Source organism: Glandiceps talaboti, chromosome 16 (genome assembly GCF_964340395.1).
Source record: "Glandiceps talaboti chromosome 16, keGlaTala1.1, whole genome shotgun sequence".
In the NCBI taxonomy this organism is placed as follows: Eukaryota; Metazoa; Hemichordata; class Enteropneusta; family Spengelidae; genus Glandiceps; species Glandiceps talaboti.
Genome location: NC_135564.1, coordinates 22,929,194 through 22,956,342, shown reverse-complemented (window position 1 = coordinate 22,956,342; position 27,149 = coordinate 22,929,194). Strand labels below are relative to the sequence as shown.

At 35.8% G+C, this 27,149-nt stretch overlaps 1 protein-coding gene across 1 annotated transcript in view; it reads left to right on the top strand.

Annotated features, from left to right (window-relative positions):
* Positions 1-27,149, top strand: part of LOC144447225 (protogenin-like) — a 122,809-nt gene that overhangs the window by 76,547 nt on the left and 19,113 nt on the right. The window contains exons 10-14 of the mRNA XM_078137127.1: positions 8,024-8,216; positions 8,899-9,026; positions 12,577-12,747; positions 18,745-18,870; positions 22,008-22,113. Coding sequence (XP_077993253.1) covers positions 8,024-8,216; positions 8,899-9,026; positions 12,577-12,747; positions 18,745-18,870; positions 22,008-22,113 — 724 coding nt within the window. The remainder of the gene's footprint in view (positions 1-8,023; positions 8,217-8,898; positions 9,027-12,576; positions 12,748-18,744; positions 18,871-22,007; positions 22,114-27,149) is intronic.

Sequence of the window (27,149 nt, the reverse complement as noted above, 5' to 3'; positions counted from 1 at the left end):
CTGCAGCCGTTTCTTGGAGATGCCTGGACTGATTTTTTTCAAACTTGGTACAGGGGCAACATACAATGGCATACATATGCACGTCAATTTGTTTCATGATACGATCCAATATGGCCGCCTAGCAGCCATTTTGTTTGCAAATTTTCCCTGTCTAAAGCCGTAACTCAGACATGCTTGAACAGATCTCATTCAAAGTTGATATTGGGACAGTGTTCTATGGTATATATGTGCATATTCATTGTTGTCATGATACGATCTAATGTGGCCGCCTAGCAGCCATTTTGTTTGTGAATTTTCATGTCCAAAGCCATAACTCAGACATGCTTGAACAGATCTCATTCAAAGTTGGCATTAGGACAGTGTTCTATGACATACATGTCCATATCCATTTTCATTGTGAGACGATCCAATATGGCTGCCTGGCAGCCATTTTGTTTGTGAATTTTCCATGTCCAAAGCCATAACTCAGACATGCTTGAACAGATCTCATTCAAAGTTGGTATTAGGACTGTCACAGTGTTCTATGACATACATGTGCATATCCATTTTCGTCGTGATACGATCTAATATGGCTGCCTGCCAGCCATTTTGTTTGTGAATTTTCCATGTCCAAAGCCATAACTCAGACATGCTTGAACAGATCTCATTCAAAGTTGATAGTAGGACAGTGTTCTATAACATACATGTGCATTTCCATTTTCGTCGTGATACGATCCAATATGGTTGCCTGGCAGCCATTTTGTTTGTGAATTTTCCATGTCCAAAGCCATAACTCAGTCATGTTTGAACAGATCTCATTCAAATTTGGTATCAGGACAGTGTTCTATGACATACATGTGCATATCCATTTTCATCGTGATATGATCCCCCATACCCGACCAATCCTTTATTGTTGTAGGTGACAATCCCAAGTACCCGGATGCACGAGGGACTAACCCGCAAGCAAGTCGTTGCCAGCCATACGTTACAGTGGTAACATCGTCCGAGAAATCGCTGCGTTCAGAGTGTCATTATTCACAGAATTGTTGTTTTCGAGTGAAAACACGTCTTGAATTGTATAACTCTAACAAATGAAGACATGTCAAGTTATATTTTGAAAGTTGTATCGCTAGTTTGAGACGATTTTCTCACATACTAATAGTACTATCGAGGCTCTACTTGGACTTGGACCTTACTCCAGTTCATCGGGAAGTCTAGCCAGTCCGATAATTCTTTCTGGTTTAGTTTACAACACTTTTGATCACGCAGATTTTGTTGTTGTGATGAAAAGAAATTAAAAAAAAGATCACTTCAACCATTTCGTTGTGTTTTCTTTGTGAAAGGTAATCGAACATGAACGAGTGTTACCACTTTAACGTATGGCTGAGAATGACTCTCTTCCGTGTACTTGGGATTGTCGCCGTATGGAAACTAAGATGGCGATTAATACATTTCTTCCCTATATATATCTACTACAACTAGTACAAGTTGAATGTTGTTGACTTGGTAAATTTGTTAGAAAATTGAAATTCAAATTGCCTCAAAATTATTTTAGATCCCTAGTTTATTTCATTCATCATTAAATTTTTCCAGGGTTAAAGCTGTTGTTTTTTTTGCATTTCCCAGTCATTATTATTTTTAATATTGTGCAATTTTTCATAACAGTAGATTTTTGTTATAAAATGGTGACTATGGTATAAAATTACAATACATTACCAACTTCTGTGTAAAATGTGTTTTATAGTGAGACATCATATGAAACCATTAACCACTTTATTACATCGCTAAAACAAAACTGCATAGTGAAGAGCTGAACAATTGAACCACTGAACCAGTTCTACATGTCACCAAAATAAAAAATAAATAAATAAATAAAAACAGCGGAGCTATTCTGACCGATAGGTCACTTGTTTATTTTCATCATCTTCTCCAAAAGTAACAGTCAGAATACTTCGATATTTGGTGTGCATGTTCCCTGGGGGAGGCTATTCAGATTTGTTCATGCCAAGTTGATCTGTGCCATTTTCAATTTTTTATGATTTTTAGCACAACTGAACTGAGGTTCAGTAGTGCTATAGGGATCGCCCGGCGTCTGTCTGTCTGTGTGTGTGGATGTGTGTGTGTGTGTGTGTGTGTAAACAACTTAAAGTCAAAAACTGCTGAACCGATTGCCATGATATTTGGTGGGTCCATTACCTTGGGTGTCTAGTTGGGAAATTGTTCAAATCAAAATGATCGCATCACAGGTGTGTGATTTGGGTCAAAAAATGTGATTTTTGGTCAAAAAACTTAAACCCAGAAACTACTGGGCAGATTGGTGCGAAATTTGGTGGGAGCATTCTTAAAGGGGTGTAAAGTAAGATTTGTTCATGACATGATGATTCCATCAGCGATATGCAAATTAGGGCTAAAAATGTGTCTTTTTGGTTAAAAACCTATAATTCCAAAACTACTGAGCAGATTGGGATGAAATTTAATGGGAATGTATCTAGGGATGTATGGACGAAGAAATATTAAGCATACAATGATTCCATGAGTGATATGCAAATTAGGTGTAAAAATGTTCATTTTTGGTCAAAAACTTATATCTCAAAAAGTACTTGGTCACCTAGTCTGAAACTTGGTGAGATGTTTCTGAAAGTGTTATTCTGCAGATTTTCTTCAAAACATTTTGACAAAATTGGCCCTAGCGACCATGACCACGCCCTTAGCAACGACTAAATGGCAGTATATTTTGGTCAAATAACAACATCATCTGGTAGGCAAATGAGTAAACATTCAAAAAATGTATGTAAATTCCCTAGCAACCATGACAACGCCCATAGCAACAGCCAAACGGTCATGTATTTCACAAAGATAACAACAGGGATTAATAGACAATTGAATAAACAGTCAAAAAATGTATGTAAATTTGCCTAGCAACAAGACCCCGCCCATAGCAACAGCCAAATAATCACGTATATTGCAAAGATAACAGGAATAGAAAGACAAATGAATAAACATTCAAAAAATGTATGCAAATGTGCCTAGCAACAAGACTACACCCATAGCAACAGCCAAATGATCACATATATTGCAAAGATAACAACGGGGATTAATAGATAATTGAATAAACATTCAAAAAATATATGTAAATATGCCTAGCAACAAGACCACGCCCATAGAAACAGCCAAATAATCACGTATATTGCAAAGATAATATCAGGAATTCATACACAAGTGAACAAAAACATACAAAAATGTATGCAAATATATCTAACAACATGACCACGCCCATAGCAACAGCCAAATGATAGCATATATCGTAAAGATAGCAACATGGTTGGATAGGCAACTGGATAGTCATTCAACAAATGACCACTTACTGTTAGTATGGACTACCATATGGATAAATATTTTAAAAAACTGTACAGTTGTGCTACAACGCCATTGGCGGTATTTTTTTTTCAAAAATGATATTTTCATCATCTCCTCAAATACTACTTGTCAGATTGCTTTGATATCTTGTGTGTTGATGCGTAAAGGGTAGCTTACTCAGATTTGTTAATTTCAAGTCAGTGCATCTTCTTTTCGATTTTAGATGATTTTTTTTTGTAATTTGAAGAAAAAATGACTGTTAATGAGCATTATGGCCGACGCCATATTGGAAATCAGTCCACAAGACTTTAACCCTTTCACCATCAATTGTCGCTATTGCAGGAACGCTCTAGGGCGCCCACCATTTCCCGCTATTGCGGGAACGCCAAAGTTCATTCACCTACCTCACTGTTATGCTGTTTAACGGCAGCTATTGCTGCAAAAATTGCTGCCATAACTAGTTCCAGACATGCGTATTAGCCTTGTTTATCTACACAGCCATTTTGAAAGCATGACAGTGAACGGTATCTGGAATACGAATCAAATGACAAGTGATCATAATTTTTTGTGCGTTTTTCGCTCACGAAATCGAATTTCAACATGGCGGAAGTAATTAACGGCTCTCATAACATGGCCTACGATATAAATTATGTCACTATCTTTGGATATTTTGACAGAATTTGACTTGAAATACATCGTTGAATACAACTATTATTAGTTATTGGAACACATTGTACCTGTATGTAAGCATCAAATTCCCGCTAAGGCTGTGTGAGCTGCCGACGGCAGTTTACGGTTGAATTTTTGAATGTCGTTCAAATTTACGCAATCTTGTGACCGTGCCGACGCCCATGCTAACATTCTGGGGGTAATTTTGGGCTATATCGTGGATTATTTTGGTTTTATTAGCACAACTGAACTGAGGTTCAGTAGTGCTATAGGGATCGCCCGGTGTCTGTCTGTCTGTCTGTCAGTGTGTGTGTATGTGTGTAAACAACTTAAAGTCAATAACTGCTGAACCGATTGCCACGATATTTGGTGGGTCCATTACCTTGGGTGTCTAGTTGGGAAATTGTTCAAATCAAAATGATCGCATCACAGGTGTGTGATTTGGGTCAAAATATGTGATTTTTGGTCAAAAAACTTAAACTCAGAAACTACTGGGCAGATTGGTGCGAAATTTGGTGGGAAGATTGTTTAGGGGGTGTAAAGTTAGATTTGTTCATGACATGATGATTCCATCAGTGATATTCAAATTAGGGCTAAAAATGTGTCTTTTTGGTTAAAAATCTATAATTCCAAAACTACTGAGCAGATTGGGCTGAAATTTGATGGGGATGCATCTAGGGATGTATAGACGAAGATATATTAAGCATACAATGATTCCATGAGTGATATGCAAATTAGGTGTAAGAATGTTCATTTTTGGTCAAAAACTTATATCTCAAAAAGTACTTGGTCAATGAGTCTGAAACTTGGTGAGATGTTTCTAGAAGTGTTATTCTATATCATTGCTTTTCCTCAAAAATCTTCAACTCTGAAATTACCCAGTAGATTGAGCTTAACTTTGTTGAGAATGTGTAGATTTGTCCTCATTATTAAATAGCTGACACAGTGAGAACAGTACATTGTTAATTAACTATAATGTTTACTTTACTATTTCCTCTGGTGGTAAAGCCTGTAGCATGGCCAGTTTGGTTTATGACTTGATTATGTAATATGTTGTAAGACAGCTGTTTCATCACCTACCCATATAAACTGAATGTAGCTTGTATTTAAAATATTACAATAAGACAACCAAGTTAAACATAAGTTAAACATGTTACATTGGTATGACTTGGTTCCAAATTGATTTTAAAAAATAAAGAAGTACAAAACCTTGTAGACACATCCCTTTAAAGTTTGATTAGGATGTTGCTATACTTGTCTTGTACACTTCCAACATAGGATGGCTGGATTATGATGATGGAAATTAGGTATGAAAATTTTGTTTTGGTTACAACTTTAAATCTTCAAAAAATTATATATCTATCATTGCCCTGAACATGAAGTTGTGCGGCAACGCAATATTTGCGCTATTTTTTCTTTTTGTTACGGCTCAATAATGACTTGTATTTGTATTAGCTCAGTGTGTAGAGGTCAGTGGAGGGAAACTTACTTGTGATATGGGCGATTTTCCGATCGGATTTTTTATGCGAGTTTTTCAATGTAAAATTCAAATTTCAACATCGCCGAAGCAAAATCTGTCTCCCCTAACGTCGTTTGCAATGTAAATAAAGGTGCTGTTCGTAGAAATTTCCACTCAATTTTGACTATGAATACGATGTTTTGTACACGGAGATGGCTGAGTGAAGTCGATGCAGTATATGGAAGGATCAGATTATGGCAACGTAACTTCAAAGTCCCGACTGCATATTTGCTTTCGTGGGTACAGCATGTCGGCAAAAAGAGTCACGTTGGAATCCCGATTCAAACTCGTATACTACCAACTTGGGGGCATATTTTACTGATTTTTGAGGATAAATTTGGTGATAAATTTTCGTTGTTCTGTCAAATAATGATATATAATTACACAAATTGATTTTTCAGAAGGTATTGAGGCGACGACTTCAGATATTTTTGTCCCTTTGATTGCCAGTGCGGGACCGACTATTGCGTCATAATCGTATTAGTGAGCAGTTAATTTTTTTCGTTTAAATTTATTACGACTGAAAATAACATTTTCTGACAAATTTTCGCTGATTTTGACCATTTAACCAGTATACAGAAGTTTTGTAGGAACATAATGTTGGTATTTTGAATTTTGTTTTGTAAGAAAGGCATGCCATGGCATGCGGTTGAAGTTATGCAAGAGCAGTCTCACTGCGGACTGTGTGAATCGACCAAACTTTGTTTATATTGGCCGACGGTTTACATGTAAACGACATGAACGTGTCTTGCCATTTCCAAAATGCAATTATTTGGCAAGTAAAAATAATTAAAATAATTACAACTTTAATTTATCTTTCCCTGTTTGACATGTAAATCCGAAAAGGTTCTCCCTGGTCATGTCAGTGATCATACCGGGACTTCTTTGAGTACGAGCGAGGTGAGGCATGTTGAGGTATTTTGTTGAGAATGATAAATATTGCGAAATGTCAAGTACAAGGTTTAAATACAATGGAATGATGAAAAAAAAATTGGCCGAGTCTGCTGACAGGCGCCGGTCACGAGACACTCCGTAAATTAAAATATCAGACGATGTTATGTCTACTACAAGTTGAATGTTCAAGTTGTTGACTTGGTAAATTTGTTAGAAAATTGAAATTCGAATTGCCTCAAAATTATTTTAGATCCCTAGTTTATTACATTCATCATTAAAATTTTCCAGGGTTAAAGCTGTAAGACACTGGAATTATTTATAGCCAACCTCAAAAATCCTTTGTTTTTCTTTTTCTTGTGTGCATTTCCCAGTCATTATTTTTCTGAGATTTTGTGTAATTTTTCATAACAGTAGATTTTTTTTATAAAATGGTGACTATGATATAGAAGTACAATATTTTACCAACTTTCTGTGTAAAATGTGTTTTATAGTGAGACATCATATGAAACCACTAACCACTTTATTACATCGCTAAAACAAAACTGCATAGTGAAGAGCTGAAGAACTGAACCACTTCTACATGTTACCAAAAAGAAAAAGAACAGCGGAGCTCTTTTGACTGATAGGTCGCTTGTATGCAAGTGGTATTTGGGTACTCACTCCTCCCCAGACATAGAAAAAGTTCATCACAAATTTTGTAAGTTTATATTAGGGGTTAGTAGTAAGACTTCAAATATTGCTGCTCTGGGTGAATTTGGACGATATCCGACAATATATAAATGTACAGATAATTTGTTACTGGCTCAAGTGTACCCAAAGTGATATCTCTGAAATTGTAAAGGATTGTTACAATTACCAATATGATAGAGCTGAAAAGGGATTCCCTTGTTGGGGTTTATATGTTAAAACTCTACTTTGCCAGTATGGATTTGCTGAGATTTGGCAAAAGCAACGTACTGAAAATGATGAGTACTTTCTACAGCTATTTAAACAAAGATGTTATGATATTCACATGCAGGATTGGCATTCTGATGTAAACACTTCACCTAAATTACGAATGTATTGTAGATTTAAAACACATTTAACGTGTGAAAAATACTTGGAATGCATACCACTGTCTTACTTTAGAAATGCTTTATCACGTTTGAGAATGTCAACCCATGACCTTGCTATTGAAAAGGCCTTGGGTAGACATCTTGGTACACCATCCGAGGAAAGAATTTGCCCATTTGGGTGCAACGATATTGAGGACGAGTACCATTTTGTACTTGTGTGCCCCAAGTACAAACTTGTTAGATCTAAGTTTATTTCTGAATTTTATTACTCACCAGCATATGATTGGAAATTTATCTTGTTAATGCAGTCAACAAACACCTTCATCATTCAAAACCTTGCGAAATTTATTTTCTTTGCCATGAAAATACGTAAACAGCTTTTGGAAGAAAATCTCTCTACATAAGCTGACTTGTCAATTTAGCTATGTTGAACATACCTCTGTAATCATGATCATCATTCTATGTTCAGTTATGTACATTTAAGGCCTGTGGCCTACAGTACGGAATAAAATTATCATTATTATTACTCCTTAATGCTTTACTTTATTAGCTCATGTGCCGGATGATCCAGAGGGTGGTGTACCAACAGCACCTATTGCAGTGACTGGCGAGGTGAGGAGTTCAACCTCAGCACTTGTCATCTGGCAGAAACCACCTCAATACTTTATGGAGATCACATACTACACTGTCAGATACCAACCAAATAAAGAACACAATGCAACCTTTGTCAGGAAGGAGTTAAGGTGAGATTGTGTCAATAAAGTCACTTAAAATAAAATAAGAGATAAAAATAATAACAGGAATAGAAAGACAAATGAATAAATATTCAAAAAATGTATGCAATTGTGCCTAACAACAAGACCACGCCCATAGCAACAGCCAAATGATCACATATATTGCGAAGATAACAAGGATTGATAGACAAATGAATAAACATTTAAAAATGTATGCAAATATGCCTAGCAAAAAGACCACACCCCATAGCAACAGCCAAATGATCACGTATATTGCAAATATAATATCAGGAATTCATACACAAGTGAACAAAAACATACAAAAATGTATGCAAATATACCTAACAACATGACCATGCCCATAGCAACAGCCAAATGATCACGTATATTGCAAATATAATATCAGGAATTCATACACAAGTGAACAAAAACATACAAAAATGTATGCAAATATACCTAACAACATGACCATGCCCATAGCAACAGCCAAATGATCACGTATATCGCAAAGATGGCAACATGGTTGGATAGGCAACTGGATAGTCATTCTGTAAATGAACACTTATTGTTAGCATGGACTAGCATGTATCTTGATAAATAGTTTTAAAAACTGTAAAGTTGTGCTACAACACCATTGCGGTGGGTTTTTTTTTTTAACTTTACTGACATGATGTTGTATTTTTTTCTGTAGTGAGATCACGGAAATCTTACTGAGTAATCTGATGCCATATACTACATACGTTGTGGATGTACGAGCACATGGACCTAACAGTGTTGGACCATATAGTAATATGATATCAATCACAACTTTTGAAGATAGTAAGTAAACTTTATTTGATAACTTTCAACATCTACATTTATTATTATTATTATTATTATTATTATTATTATTATTATTATTATTATTATTATTATTACAAGTGAAGGGGTTTAAATATTATATAATAATGAAAAATGTTGGGAGGACTTTAGAGGAATATCACTTATGGTTGTTGTGTAGGAGGTGTAAAGGTTGACGTTTTACACCCATAACTAATTGTTCAACATTTCCCATTCAAGCTTCAAGTCGTAACAATTGGGAGCTTGTTACTTGCCATGTATATGAATAAAAGTATAACAATATTATTTTATTTATGACTAAATTGGCACTAGCACTGCGGCCCAGTGAAGATCTCAATTGTCCAGTATTCCCCGAAGCATTTAGGCACTAATATTTGATTGACAGCTATGGTAGCGGCAGCAATGACTCAGATTTTCACAAAACCCCTTTGGTCTCTACTTACGATTTTTCAGACAGATTGGTGTGCATTTGAAAAAGTTGAACATGAGCTGAGCAAAGTTTAGTTGTCATAAATTAATGTTGCAAAGTTTAGTGAAAAGAATATCGATTTCAAGTTTTTCTGATAGGAGCGCAGTTACTGTACTGACTGCGGTCAGTGTCCGTGGAACACATATCGCTGACCTGTTGATAGCATTACATGTATTTGCTGACAGGTATTAAACTAAAATATATGGAATAACTTGAATCTCTCGATTTTATTTGCCACACAGCTTTCATGAAATTAAAAAATTGATTTTTGTGAAAGCAAATGCTAGGTCAGTCTGTATGTATTACGTGTAATTTACTTACAGAATAACGAAGTTAGAGGTCTGTATTTATGTAGGTGTACATGGTAAAATGTGCCGGTTTACAAATTACAATGGTTTTCTTAATGAGTTTTAACAACATAGTTAGCGATAGCACATAATTTTCCAGAAAAGAATTTTAAAAATGACAAATCTAAAACCAAGAGATTTTTAGCACAACTGAACTGAGGTTCAGTAGTGCTATAGGGATTGCCCCGCGTCTGTCTGTCTGTCTGTCTGTCTCTCTGTGTGTGTGTGTGTGTGTGTGTGTGTGTGTGTGTGTGTGTGTAAACAACTTAAAGTCAAAAACTGCTGAACTGATTGCCACGATATTTGGTGGGTCCATTACCTCGGGTGACTAGTTGGGAAATTGTTCAAATCAAAATGATCGCATCACAGATGTGTGATTTGGGTCAAAAAATGTGATTTTTGGTCAAAAAACTTAAACTCAGAAACTACTGGGCAGATTGGTGCGAAATTTGGTGGGAACATTCTTAAGGGGATGTAAAGTAAGATTTGTTCATGACGAGATGATTCCATCAGTGATATGCAAATTAGGGCTAAAAATGTGTCTTTTTGGTTAAAAATCTATAATTCCAAAACTACTGAGCAGATTGGGCTGAAATTTGATGGGGATGCATCTTGGGATGTATAGACGAAGATATATTAAGCATACAATGATTCCATGAGTGATATGCAAATTAGGTGTAAGAATGTTCATTTTTGGTCAAAAACTTATATCTCAAAAAGTACTTGGTCAATGAGTTTGAAACTTGGTGATATGTTTCTGAAAGTGTTATTCTGCAGATTTTCTTCAAAACATTGTGACAAAATTGGCCCTAGCAACCATGACCTTAGCAACAACCAAATGGCAGTATATTTTGGTCAAATAACAACATCATCTGGTAGGCAAGTGAGTAAATATTGAAAAAAAAATATGCAAATACCCTAGCAACCATGACCACGCCCATAGCAACAGCCAAACGGTCGTGTATTTCACAAAGATAACAACAGGGTTTAATAGACAATTGAATAAACATTCCAAAATTTATGTAAATTTGGCTAGCAACAAGACCGCACCCATAGCAACAGTCAAATGATCACATATATTGCAAAGATAACAAAAGGGATTAATAGGCAATTGAATAAACATTCAAAAAATGTATGTAAATTTGCATAGCAACAAGACCACGCCCATAGCAACAGTTAAATGCAACGTAAGAGATTTACAACAAAATCAAAGTCAAAGTCAAAGTCACATATCATTGGTTGGAATAAATACTAGTATTACATTATTTCACTTGTAAGCGTCTCTCTTTGTTTAAATGCATTGTATACAAATTTACATAATGATGTTAGAAGTTCAGGTTTGTTTGTTCTCATCAGTTTTATGAATTTATTAAAATTTGGCTTGGCTTTGCTATGAATTCTATTGGGATGTATTTTTTCCTCTCATCGTCATAGAAGGAACATACTAAAAGAAAGTGATATTCATCTTCTACGTCGCCACTCACAAATCTTACAAATTCTATTCCATGGGTCAATGAGACTGAAACTTGGTGAGATGTTTCAAGAAGTGTTATTCTGCAGATTTTCTTCAAAATATTTTTACACAATTGGCCCTAGCAACCATGACCACACCCTTAGCAACAACCTAAAGGCAGTATGTTTTGTTCAAATAACAACATCATCTGGTAGGCAAGTGAGTGAATATTCAAAAAAGTCTGCAAATATCCCTAGCAACCATGACCACAGCAACAGCCAAACGGCCATGTATTTCACAAAGATAACAACAGGAATTGAAAGACAAATGAATAAACATTTAAAAAATGTATGCAAATGTGCCTGGCAACAAGACCACGCCCATAGCAACAGCCAAATTATCACATATATTGCAAAGATAACAACAGGGATTAATAGGCAATTGAATAAACATTCAAAAAATGTATGTAAATTTGCATAGCAACAAGACCACGCCCATAGCAACAGTTAAATAATCATGTATATTGCAAAGATAACAGGAATTGAAAGACATGTATAAACATTAAATGTATGCAAATGTGCCTAGCAACAAGACCACACCCATAGCAACAGCTAAATGATCGTGTATACCGCAAAGATAGCAACGTGGTTGGATAGGCAACTGAATAGTCATTCAGCAAATGAACATGACTAGCATATGGATAAACATTTTTAAAAACTGTACAGTTGTGCTACAACGCCATTGGCGGTATTTTTTTATTCACTTCAGTGTTACATTTTAGTGTTTTCTCTTTATTTGTTTTTTAATTGATGGCCTGAAATAAAGGTAATGATAATAATAATAATAATAATAATAATAATAATAATAAATATAAATATCCCTTGGCTATGCCTTGGGATGATATCACATGCGTACCAATAGTGTGTGAAATTCGAGGCATGATGGCAGAAATTACTGGAGATGATGGAAGTTGAGTGTATATTTCTGCTATCCTGCTGAGAGAATGTGTGGTTGTGTATATCACCCCTTCCCCAAATATCATCCTGGTATGAGGTTGCTCTCTAAAATATCTACCTCTGAAACCATTGTTGAAAACAGTACACAGATATTATAATTGTTTATTTCCATCATCGGCACTTATCAGATTCTAAATAAACCTGATAGTCAACCTTGTCAAACATAAGTTTGAAATAAAGGTACTCTTAAATGTAAGAGTCAGGATCACATTATGGTCATCATTTTCATATCCTTATTCTACAGAACCATCATCTCCTCCAAGAATTGTTAAAGTGGCGGTAACAGATATCCAGAGTGTGTTACTACAATGGGCACCCCCTGAACACCCAAATGGCATCATTACTACATATATCATATTATATAATATGAATGAGATTGAACCTGAAGATAATTGGATGATTGATTTAAGAGAAGGTAAGGTGTCACTTTGTGTTGCAAACAATTGTTCTGAATCTTTTATGTTAGGATTATTACAGTTGATGGGTCCTATGTGTGCATGCCTGCCCTTCCATTGATAATATGACATTTCTCAGATATGTAGTATTCCATGTCATTCAAACCACATGCATGTCACTTTGTTTCACAATAAATGCAAATTTCACTGAATGGCAGCCTTATTTGTAGTATATTTACTGAAGAACTGTAATACATAAAGATTGCATTCAAGTGTCTGTCTACCACATATTATCAGACACAAGTGGTTTTGTAAGACCTTTCATCTTGAACTTCAGGGTCAGTTATCAAAATCAAGCCATTTCTTGCATATCATTGACACTTTGTAGTATTACTTTGTTGCCAATTACTTTTATATCATACTAGAAAGTAACCTGTGCTTCACACAGGGTATGCATATTTTGTTAGGTAGGAGAACCAAGGTAAAGGAGGCTTTATTCTGAATAATAGGGAGGCCCATAGTGGAAAAAAGGGTAATTTTGGGGTTTCTTCACTTTTTAACAGTTAATAAAATCTGAATTACTGGGATCACAAGGTTAATATTCCTCATAATGAAAATACTGTTATATGTTAGTCTATATGTGTTCTAACTTTTTGTTTGAACAACTTGGAAAAAAAGTTATTTTGGGGCAAATATCACAAAATCTATCATTTATACACAGGTATAAAGGAAATTTTTGGGTAAATACACATTTCTTTTCATTTTCATTATTTCAACTCTGAAACTTTCAAAATGAGTGTATCTTGGCATGAATACATCACTCCAAACTATATTTCGTGGCTAGAATATAAATATGCAAATTTATGCAAATTATTTTGATATAAAAATAACTTTTACACAGTAAATATAGCCAATTTTATCCACTGCTGGAGTAAAATCTGGAAGTGTAATGTCTATTCTTTTTGGTCACATCCATTTAGAATGTAAACCTTACTGAGAATAAGTAAAGTTTATAAATACTTGAAATTAACTTTATGGAATAAATTGAGTTGAAAATTGACAAAAACTTAGTTTTTGGCAACTTTTCAGGGTAGCAAATAAAAACATGACAATTTAAGACATACATTGACTCCAACCTGAACAAGTGAACTCAGTTTTATTTGCACATAGCTGTTTACAAAGTTATTGATATCACAAATAATTAAAGCTCACACAACCAGAAATAGAGTTAGTGTGTTAAATTCAATTTAAAAAATGCTAAAAATCAATTTTGTCACAATTTCGCGATATCTGCAATAAAAAGTCAAATTTCCAATCTGTACTGCTGCATCACATTTGTTGTTATGATTTTGACATGGTGAAACATTTCACAAAGTTGCTATGGGGGTCAATAATCAAATTGTCATTTTTTAATAAGAAATAAAGCACCTGCAAATATGTCATGTTGAATGTTGTGAATGGTGCATCATGGGAAATACAGCAATAAATATGAACCCATCACTAAATTGTAGACAATCTCGCATTGATCGTAACCACAAATAACACATTTAGTTACCAAGTTCCTTTTGAGTTGATTATTCTATCAAGATTAGGTATTACAGTAACTACAAACAATCCCACTGTCCTTTGCATAGCACGTTCAGTTGCGCTTGGAAGCTACCTATTGTCAAAACCCTAATAATTAGCAGTATAAAAATATATACAAACATCAAAGCACTTAGACTGCATGTTTCTATTTGTAGATATTGTTACATAAATTGTGGTACCAAATCAGGTATAGTAATTAATTTACAGGAAAGCTATTGATGTATGGCTATAGTTATCCAATACAATAAAACTGATAAAGTCACATTATGCAAATGATCAGAGTTGATAAATTGTGGTACCAATTGTGGTATCAGTCTACTGTTTGCGATAACAGTGGAATCTGTTTTCAAACATTTAATGTTCATTATTCAACAAGCATGGCATTCATTCGTTCACTCATGGTAACCTACCAATGGGTGTGATTCCACAAGGCTACTGTGAAGGTGAATCTAGTGATTTACCAGAGAACACACCGATGAGTGTATAGTTTACCAGCAGTAAAACAGCAATTATGTACATCAACTATTTAAATTAGTTGATATGTTTTGGACATCCTCCTCGGATGACCCACTGTACACATTATAATTACATGTCTGCTGTTTCAGTTCTGGCTTGTGTAATGTATTTCAAGGAATTCATGATTTGTTAGGGGTTGCTGCCGAGCTGTTTCAGAAGACGATGAAATTACTGATCTATAAAATAAAATATAAATTATGAAATTATTTATACATATACATATATTGCAGTGATACAGGTTAGTTAACAAAAGAATTATTAATGTCGACAATTTATACATACTACATACAACAACAGACTTTAGCCTTTTAACTTTATAATAAAATGAAAATGAAATAAATTTATCTAAATTTACAATTCAGTAGTTATCTTTAGATCTTAGCAGCCAAATTCATAAACGTTTAATATACTGATAAAATTGATTTAAATTTTAGAGACAAACTGAAGTAAAATTGTGATACTGAGATGGTGATAAATTGCACATCAATAATTTTATGTAAAGATAGCGCATTGAAATTTGTATGTGTGGAAATCAGTAATCATAAATGTCAGTTGAGATATTAATTTACTTTTATTACATAATGGGTATAGTAAGATGAAAACATTCAACTATAACGCTAACAAGAACACATAAATATATTATAAACAATCATTATAAAAATTAGCATCTGCCACTTATATAAGTACAAGAACTTAGCAAAATCGCCACCAACGTCAAATGTCACGCCAATCTGTTTACGTTATTGACTCGACCCAAGGAAGCGTCAAAAGGCAAATCAATAACTATTAGTTGCTTTAAATACAACAAAGTTTTAAAATGACATCAACATTGTTTGGTTACAATATTCGCCTTGAACGGGATTTTGTATAGATGACATTTTAGTTCGAACGAATTATTGTTACTTCCGGTTACAACAACACTACGCGATCCTTTCAGATCTGACGGCATTAGAATTGACAGTCACAATATAAATACCACACACAGTGATTAATTCCTATACGGAAATAGTGACCAATTTAAGAAAACAGTAAAAAATATCATACTTGTCACGTAAACTACTGTAAACAAAACTTACCGACATAGTTCATCGTTGAAACCTCGGTTCACTAACACCACGCCTGGGTCAACATCTAGTGTGTACTGCTAGCTGGAGGCGCTGGCCTCGACGGTGATCCCCAAGTTCAAATTGTAATCGCGCGTACATTTTCCGTCGAATACCATTGAAATTTCACACAAATGTAATACTAATCATAAATTTTCAAACTGTATGGGGTGCATATTGAAATAAAGAAACCCCTGGAAAACATAATCACCTGAAATTTCATAGTTTTTACAGCGCGTACAGACGGTCTACAGCGTTAACGATAATGGCCGCACCCTGTTGTATCGTCTTATTCACGCCAAGTACTTTTAAAAGAACTAATTTGATTGGCTGTAGACTGAAAACTGACGTTGCGAGAACAAATCAAAGCAAGCATACTATATTTACTGTTATGACCTTTGGCACCCCTTCAGAACGTTTTTTAGAAAATAATGTGACCGTCACGTAATACAGTGTACGCGCGCTACTGAAAACGGACGAAATTGTACTTTCAAAGTAGCTGTAATTTAATAATTTCAGATGTCAATGTAAAATTATCTTAATGCCCAAATAGAAAAAATTATGTAGATTCTGAAAATGCAAGAAAAACGCCAATTTATGAATTATTTCCTGCTGTAAACCTCACTCAAAAATAGATGAGCACGCAGTGCATGTACATTTATCGTGTGTGGGCCTCCCTATGAATAACAATGAGTCAACGTCTTGAGACCAGGTGGACAAATTTGTTGACACCAGAAGTAATAATAATTAATGCCATAATAATTTACAACTAAACGTCAATAAGACAAAAGAGATGACTGTAGACTTTAGAAAGAATAAGGTTGATGATATTCCTTTGACAATTCTTGATAAGGATGTTGAAAGAGTTCACACTTTCAAATTTCTCGGTATGCTCCTTTCTAATGACTTGAAGTGGGAAAACAGTGTTAATCATATTGCCAAGAAAGCTCAACAACGCCTTTATTTCGAGATAAATTCGTAACCGTGAATAAATGTTTGTGTAGTTTTATTAGCACAACTGAACTGAGGTTCAATAGTACTATAGGGATCGCCCGGCGTGTGTGTGTGTGTGTGTGTGTGTGTGTGTGTGTGTGTGTGTGTGTGTGTGTGTGTGTGTGCGTGCGTGCGTGCGTGCGTGCGTGTGTGCGTGTGTGTTTTAGATCCCTAGTTTATTTCATTCATTAAAATTTTCCAGGGTTAAAGCTGTAAGACACTGGAATTATTTATAGCCAACCTCAAAAATCCTTTTCTGTTTTGTTTTTTTGCATTTCCCAGTCATTATTATTTTTAATATTGTGTAATTTTCATTAACAGTAGATTTTTTGTAAAATGATGACTATGGTATAAAAGTACAATATTTTACCAACTTTCTGTGTAAAATGTGTTTTATAATAGTGAGACATCATATGAAACCACTAACCACTTTATTACATCGCTAAAACAAAACTGCATAGTGAAGAGCTGAACAACTGAACCACTTCTACAATTGTTACCAAAATAAAAAATAAAAAGAACAGTGGAGCTATTCTGACCGATAGGTTGCTTGTTTGTCAAAAATCTATAATTCCAAACTGACTGAGCAGATCAGGCTGAAATTTAATGTGGGTGTATCTGGGAATGCGAAAATGAATCTGTATTTTTACAATGTGATGATCCCATCAGTGATATGCAAATTAGGTCTAAAAATGTCTATTTTGGTCAAAAACTTGTATCTTGAAACTTCATGATGAATGGGGTTGAAACTTGGTGGGGATGTTCTGGATGTGTTATTCTGCAGTTATTGTTCAAAACATTTTGACACAATTGGCCCTTGCAACCTTGACCATGCCCTTAGCAACAGTGAAATGATGCATATAACAAAGATAACAGGGGTGCCATGTAACTGAATATAGATTCAAAAAATGTATTCAAATATGCCTAGCAACAGATCCACACCCATAGCAACAGTACTGAATATAGATTCAAAAAAGTACTGAATATAGATTCAAAAAATGTATTTAAATAAAGCATATTACAAAGATAACAGGGATGCCATGTAAGTGAATACAAATTTTAAAAATGTATTCAAATATGCCTAGCAACAGAACCACACCCATAGCAACAGTACTGAATATAGATTCAAAAAAGTACTGAATATAGATTCAAAAAATGTATTTAAATGATGCATATTACAAAGATAACAGGGATGCCATGTAAGTGAATACAAATTTTAAAAATGTATTCAAATATGCCTAGCAACAGAACCACACCCATAGCAACAGGTACATATAAATGATGGTTTATAAATTATATTGCAAAGATGAAAATGGCAGGCAAGTTAATAAAGATTCCAAAAATGTATGCAAATATGCCTAGCAACAAGACCACGCCCATAGCAACATCTAAATACAATTGTGCTACAAAGTCATTGGCACTATTTTGCTGTACACCACAGCTTGTACAGATCACATCAAATGAGTAGCACTCAACAGTTATCAATAACAACAAATCCCTCAAATGTTATGTGGATTTGTTTTGTGAACATAACAACTCTAATAATATTTTTCTAATTCATTCGGGAAACTGGACAATAACCCTCACAAAACTCTCGCTTATATATACATGTATAGATTTATATACAGAAGGAAAGAATTATGCAGATAATACAGAAGAAAAAGCATTACTTTTGATGCTCCTATCACTTTTTATCACAACCTAGTTCAGTTGTGCTATAGGCATGTGTCTGTCTCTCTGTGTGTGTGGATGTGTGTTGATGAGTTAAAATAAAAAAATTCTTGGCTAATTTATAGATATCTTTGTATTTTTATACAGGCTCTGAAATTAATTCTACAATTAAAGGATTACAGCCAAGCCTGATGTATTACTTCAAAATGAAAGCTAGGACAGATGTTGGAGCTGGTCCTGCCACAGATCCTATTGCTGTCATTATGCCACCAAGTAAGTAAATTTACACAATATGGTATATCTTGGTCTTCTTCCTCGACGAGCTGATGAACCAGCTTCTGCATACTGAAAAGTGTTCAAAAGGTATATACACAGAATTCAAGAGTAGTATATAAGTAGTATATAAGATTAAATGTTAAATTATTCAGGCGGGAAACAGTCACATGTTTGATTTTTCTCACTTTTTGCCGCTGAATGCAAATAGCGCCTACTTAGCAATGCCTAATATGGCGGCCGCTATAGATATGTATGTTGACCTTCGACATTATGCTAATATATTGAACGAAGTAAACCCAGAAGACAGAGAGTTTTTCGCTCAAAAATTTCTAGACAGTGGTAGCGATGCACTGTACAACATTTTGCCCACAACTCTCTCTGATTTGTAGTGTTGGACATCATCTCCTTGAAGTCAGACAAATCTCACCAGTGTATAGGGTTTTGTAAAAACATTTTTCCATTTGGCAAGCGTTGAATTGCCACTGATGAGTTTCTGAATACCCATTTTCATTGGTTCTGGTATCAGTGATTTATTGTAGAAGGAGTAGCAATTTTAGGAATTTGTCAGCAGATTTTCTTGAAAGACATGAATATTTGCGACGAAACTAAGGAAAATATATGCACCTGTTATGACTTTGCCAAAGATATAGATTTATTTGAATAGGTATGACAAAAGAAATTTACATACTAAAACTCATCATACACACTGACTACCCAAGTTATTGACACTTTGACAGTGAAAAGTGTTTTATTCACAGCACATGCTTAATTTAGTTGTTAGTACATTTTTAGACAAAATTTAGAACTTTATTTTTGATTCCTAAGCGTTCTCTTGCTACATATTAATTAAACTATTAATTAATTACTATGCTTAAAATGTTGAAAAGTATGGATTATTGAAAAAGTTATAAAATAAGGACCCTCCAAGCATACCAATCAGAGAGAGTTGTGAGTAAGATATTGTATAGTGCGATGATGATGAAGAATTTTACGTTTTTGAGGGAGTAAATTATGTCCTACTAGAACATATCGAAAACCCTCCCGATGACTTCGACTTTTGGTCTGACGTCGTCAATGGCGGATCCCGCGATCGTGCGATCCTGCCGATGACAAACAACAGATGCCAATGCCGTACGATTACTCCTCCGTGTTGGTTTACATGAACTGATAAAGACGTTACGTCAGGATCATGTGGCAGGATCTACATCGTTGTCTTTCGTCAGATTTTTGTTAACAAACGAAGTGTTAGATATAATTGTCCGTGAGACGTATCGTTATGCTGCTAGACTCACATGTATGCAGTATTTGTATATGCAAATTTGTTTGTATTTACTGTAAACTGTACTTGTTGATTTTATGATAAATATTTTATCCAACACCCGTACTATCTGTCTATTATTTTTTACAGCTAATTTCCAATTGTAATCCTTGCATTTACCTAAAAACTAAATTTCACATGCTTTTTTGACCAAATATGTGTGTTTTATACCAATTTTCCCCAATTTCTTGGTAAAGTTACTGACCATACATTCATGTAAATTAAAATTCAATATTTCAAAATATTGATATACTTGTAGATGAGACCATATCCCACCTGTTTTGGTGTAAAATGACACTATCAAAACACTGTGTACAACTGTGTGCAACCTAAAAAGTCCTTGGCATAGGGGGTCATTTGCATGGAAAGTCTATGGCATCTTAAGGGTTAATACGTCATTTCTCAGACTAGCAAATATGACACAAAGGTAACATAACATGTTGGACACATGCACGTTAATTTATTTTTTAGCACAACTGAACTACAATGTAGGTTCAGTAGTGCTATAGGCATCGAGCGGTGTCTGTCTGTGTGTGTGTGTGTGTGTGTGTGTGTGTGTGTGTGTGTGTGTGTGTGTGTGTGCGCGTGCGACTTAAACTCAAAAACTGCCAACCTGATTGCCATGGTATTTGGTGGGGACATTGCTTGTGGGGTCTAGTTGGGAAATTGTAAAAATGAAAATGATTGCATCACAGGTGTGTGATTTGGGTCAAAAAATGTGATTTTTGGTAAAAAAAACAAAAAAACTTAAACTCTGGGCAGATTGGTGCAAAATTTGGTGGGAAGATTCTTAAGGGGGTGTAAAGTAAGGTTTCTTCATGACATGATGATTCCCTTAGTAATATGCAAATTAGGGCTAAAAATGTGTCTTTTTGGTCAAAACCTATAATTCCAAAACTACTCAGCAGATTGGGCTGAAATTTAACAGGGATGCATCTGTGGGTGTATAGATGAAGAAATGTGAGGCATATAATGATCTCATCATTAATATGCATATTATTATTATGTGTAAAAATGTGCATTTTGGTCAAAAATTTATATCTCAAAAAATGCTTGGTCAGTGAGACTGAAACTTTGTGAGATGTTTCTAGAAGTGTTGTTCTGCAGATTTTCTATATTTTGACACAATTGGCCCTAGCAACCATGACCACGCCCTTAGCAACATCCAAACTGTCGTGTAATTCACAAAGATAACAACAGGGATTAATAGACAATTGAATAAACATTTTTAAAATGTATGTAAATTTGCCTAGCAACAAGACCACACCCATAGCAACAGCCAAATAATCATGTATATTGCAAAGATAACAACAGGAATAGAAAGACATGAATAAACATTCAAAAAAGGTATCCAAATGTGCCTATAGCTAAAAGACCACATCCATATAGCAACAGCCAAATGATCATTTATATTGCAAAGATAACAACAGGGATCAATAGACAAATAAATAAACATTCAAAAAATGTATGCAAATATTCAATTGTGCTACAACACCATTGGCACTATATTTCATATGATCTAATACATCACACTACCGTGACTGGTGGCAATTCTCTGTAAACTTCCATTGCGATGACGGCTTGTCATTCCAGACTTGTGTTGACTTCAATAGAATTAGATACAGCACCTGAGAAGTTTGACATTTATCTCAGGCCTAACTCCTCCTAACAGTTAACTTATTAAGATAGGAACCTGTCCTAACGGTAACCTGCCTTATCACAGTGACCCAAGGAAACATTTAACTAAAGTGATCTAATCTCAGTGCTTGATATAACAACTTTGTATAACAATACCAAATTTTCGTATATCTTATAGGTGGTGGTGATTCATCGGGTTTACCAAAGACAGGCATTATTATTGGTGTATCTATTGGGATAGCATGTATTATTATCTGCTTGATAATTATTGTATACAGAGCCAGGTAAGGTGACCATTGTCTTTAGCACAGATGAACTGAGGTCAGTTGTGCTATAGGCTTAGTGAAATGTATGTATGTATGTATGTATGTATGTATGTATGTATGTGTGTCCGAGTGTGTCTGTTGGTGGTTGTGTGTGTGTGTAAATGACTTAAAGTAAAAAACAACCAGACTGATTGGCTGGGTCTTTCGTGGTGATATTACTTATGGTGTCTAGTTGAGAAATTGTTGAATAAAAATGATCATACCACAGATGGATTATTTGGGCCAAAAGTTTAGTCAAGTTTAGCCCCAACGCAACAGGCACCGCCCTGAGGGGGCTATTACATTGGGTTCCAGCCATTCGTCCATCCGTTCATGTGTTCATTCATCCTTATAACTCAACTGATTTCAACCAAACCTTGCATGTTATGTGAGACATAATTTATGTTACTTTGTTTTGCAACTGAATCTAATATCACAATATGCATCTTAAGTTTGGAGGTATAATACATGACGCCATTCAAATACCTACACCCATATTATCAAACATGAGCTTTCTTGTAAGACCTTGACCTTTGACCTTGAAAGTCTTCTTCAGGGTCAAATAGCCAAATTTGGGTTATCTCCTAGCCTATTAGAGTCAACATTAGATTTGAATGAAAATAATTAACGGCTCACAAATCCGTTTATGACGCCAGAGTCTGTCCCCCACCACCAGTGGAAATGTACAAATATCTCAATTCATTGCCTCAAGACCTCCTGAAAAGTGAGCTTCTGTAAATATATTTCAATATTTGACAGGACAGCAAAATATTATCTCAAAATTTATTCTCTAAATCGGTAAAAAAATGCCCATAAATCGGTAGTATCCGTGCCAAAATCGGATGGGCAAAGTGGCACAATTTATTTTAGAGTACACCGAGTTTCGACAGGCACCTACTAGTAGTCAATAATGCCATCTAAGTCATAATTAAATATAAATTGTCACGAACAGAGCTGTTATTTACATCATAAATATTGTTAGGGGAGACAATTTTGACTGCGGCCATGTTGAAATTTGAATTTTACCTGAAAAAAGCCACTCTAAAAATCTGATTGGAAAATCAACAGATCGTGCGTAATCTACCCACCACTGCCAGCATAAATAGAACTTGTATGAGTATTATTTGTCCCTGCTGGACGAATGCCGGGGTGGGGACTTATGGATTGGGTTCTGTCCGTCCGTCCGTCTGTCCAGAGCCGTTCCTTGGAGATGCCTAGACCAATTTTTTTCAAACTTGGTACAGAGGCAACATATAATGGCATACATATGCACGTCAATTTGTTTCATGATACGATCCAATATGGTCACCTAGCAGCCATTTTGTTTGCAAATTTTCCCTGTCTAAAGCCATAACTCAGACATGCTTGAAAAGATCTCGTTCAAAGTTGGTATTAGGACAGTGTTCTATGACATACATGTGCATATTCATTGTTGTCATGATACATTCCAATATGACTGCCTAGCAGTCATTTTGTTTGCAAATTTTCCATCTCCAAAACCATAACTCAGACATGCTTGAACAGATCTCATTCAAAGTTGGTATAAGGATAGTGTTCTATGACATACATGTGCATATCCATTTTCATCTTGATACAGTCCAATATGGCTGCCTGGCAGCCATTTTGTTTGCAAATTTTCCATGTCCAAAGCCATAACTTAGACATGCTTGAACAGGTCCCCCCCCCCATACCCAACCCATCCTTTATTGTTGAATGGTTTATTCCATCACATCATCTTGAAGAGTAGGCATTTCCCATGTCCAATGAGGAGACACAACATGAGTAGGCATGTTCCATGTCCAACGAGCAGACACAACATATCTAAGTCTGTTTGATTTAGGTTCACAAGTGTTGTTGCGTTCCTTAAAACCCAATCATAGCAGGGAGTATGTCATTCTCAATGACTTGTTCATTATTGAATGTTGCCACAAAGAAATATGACCAAAATAATTCTTTATATCGGTAACAACTAGCCCCACAGTGATAGTAGGTTCAAGTCAACAAGTTACACATTTTGCCGACTTTCAATATGATACCCGTAAATTCCCTCATGACAGTCTCAAGCCATTAGCCCTCCATGTGCTACAATCCCGAGGGTTTGCCTGGCGAACTCGGGTGTCATAAACTTTGTTTGCATCTCTTAAGCTGTTTGCAGTGTTACTTATAATAGCCTAATAAAATTGGTAACAACTGATATAACACAGAGAATAGCTTTGCCTCATTTGATTTACTCCTTAGAAATGATCTTACGCTGTGAACTACACTTTTGAATTATACTGATTTTTGTTAAAATAGAAAAGGTTACACGATGAAATTAAGTCACACATTCTTCGCTTACATTAATGTTGTGGGATTTTGACTTGAAATGAGCATTAATCCAAACTATCGGTTATTCGAATTATTCGATCCATCCGGCAAAGACATCTTACAATGCGAAGGAATACAAATTAGGCAACACCTGTGAATGCACAACCATAGCGTTACTCATCCGAGTCATAGCATGCTGGAAAGTGCAGCTGAGAACACATGAACGGCCGTAGTGTATGCTAAGGTCGAAGCGGGGTCAACTAGTTTCACTTGTACATTCCCCGTTCCACATGCTCTGATAATTTCCCCTTTACGTGTATCACTATCAGTATGGCCACTTTCACATTTGATCGGGGAGAAATTGTTGAAGCAGTTGACGATGATGGCCGCTGGTCACTGGCGAGAGTACTTGCAGTCCATGCAGATGGCCGAATAGAGGTTACTTTCCCTGGATGGTCAAAGCGTTTCAATGTTACTGTGTCACCCACGTTGGTTAGAGCGAGGTGCCTGCCTGATATCAAGACCTCTACTGAGTCTTTATATAATATTCTGTGAGGCTAGTGTGTTTGCTTTCATTTACAAGGACGTGATTACGAAATGTGATAGCCAGCAATATATACATGTACACTTTTCTTAAACATTCATGTCTGCACTTAGTACGTTGTAGATGTTTTTATCATGAGATATTTTCGTATTATTTCCATACCGCGATTATTTACAATTTGTACGGATTCCCTTGTTGTACATGTGTGTCAATAATCCTGTTTAATACAGTTAGGCTGTAATGCACATGTCACCTTATTTTATTGAGATTCTGGGGCAAGACTTTAACTCTGTCAATGCTGCAAATTGAGTTAGAAACAAGTATGGCAATTTCAAAAAGGAGCTACCTGTATTGACCTTGTTGATGAATGAATGAATTCCTGAAAATATGGTATACAGTGAGAAGGATGGGAAGATATTGTCAAAAATTTATAATGAATCCTATGTGTTGAGAATATTGTTTCATGTTGAAATGCCAAAAGTAGTGCCAATAGGTAATTGAAAAATTTACAGCTGTTTACTTGTGTTATGTAAGAGCCCATCATCACATTTGTAAATATTGGTACTCTTTGATAAGTCCACTTGCTTGGCTAATGGCTTGTTCCTGTCATGTGTTGGGAGACACGAACTTAGCTTACTTCTGATGCTTGTACCATTCCCACGACCAACTACATGTATTCAACGATGTATTTCTGGTGAAATTCTGTGGAAATTTCTTTGAACAGTTGACAAATTTACATCGTAAGAGATGTTATGAGAGCTGTTAATTACTTCTGCCACGTTGAAATTCGCTTTTGCTAGCAAAAAACGCACACAAAAATTATGATCTCTTGTCATTTGGATGTACTTGAAAAGCCATTCACTTTCATGTCTTCAAAATGGTATGCTAGATAAACAAGGCTGATGTGCATGTGTGGAACTAGTTATGGCAGCATGTTTTGCAGCAATAGCTGCCATTTAATGGTATTACGGCGGAGTAGGTGAATGAACTTTGGTGTTCCCTCTATAGCAGGAATCGGTTGGCGCCCTAGAGCGTTCCAGCTAAAGTGGGAATCAGTGGTGAAAGGGTTAAACTAAAGTCAAAAACTGTCAGGCCGATTGCTAATCTCCATTCAGTCACATTGAGGGCTATATGTCTGATTGCTAATCTCCATTCAGTCACATTGAGGGCTATGTCTGATTGCCAATCTCCATTCAGTCACATTGAGGGCTATGTCTGATTGCTAATCTCCATTCAATCACATTGATCAGGGCTATGTCCGATTGCCAATCTCCATTCAGTCACATTGAGGGCTATATGTCTGATTGCTAATCTCCATTCAGTCACATTGAGGGCTATGTCTGATTGCCAATCTCCATTCAGTCACATTGAGGGCTATGTCCGATTGCCAATCTCCATTCAGTCACATTGAGGGCTATATGTCTGATTGCTAATCTCCATTCAGTCACATTGAGGGCTATATGTCTGATTGCTAATCTCCATTCAGTCACATTGAGGGCTATGTCTGATTGCCAATCTCCATTCAGTCACATTGAGGGCTATGTCTGATTGCCAATCTCCATTCAGTCACATTGAGGGCTATGTCCGATTGCCAATCTCCATTCAGTCACATTGAGGGCTATGTCCGATTGCCAATCTCCATTCAGTCACATTGAGGGCTATGTCCGATTGCCAATCTCCATTCAGTCGCATTGAGGGCTATATGTCTGATTGCTATTCTCCATTCAGTCACATTGAGGGCTATGTCTGATTGCCAATCTCCATTCAATCACATTGATCAGGGCTATGTCCGATTGCCAATCTCCATTCAGTCACATTGATCAGGGCTATGTCCGATTGCCAATCTCCATTCAGTCACATTGAGGGCTATGTCCGATTGCCAATCTCCATTCAGTCACATTGAGGGCTATGTCTGATTGCTAATCTCCATTCAGTCACATTGAGAGCTATGTCCGATTGCCAATCTCCATTCAGTCACATTGAGGGCTATATGTCTGATTGCCAATCTCCATTCAGTCACATTGAGGGCTATGTCCGATTGCCAATCTCCATTCAATCACATTGAGGGCTATGTCCGATTGCCAATCTCCATTCAGTCACATTGAGAGCTATGTCCGATTGCCAATCTCCATTCAGTCACATTGAGGGCTGTGTCCGATTGCCA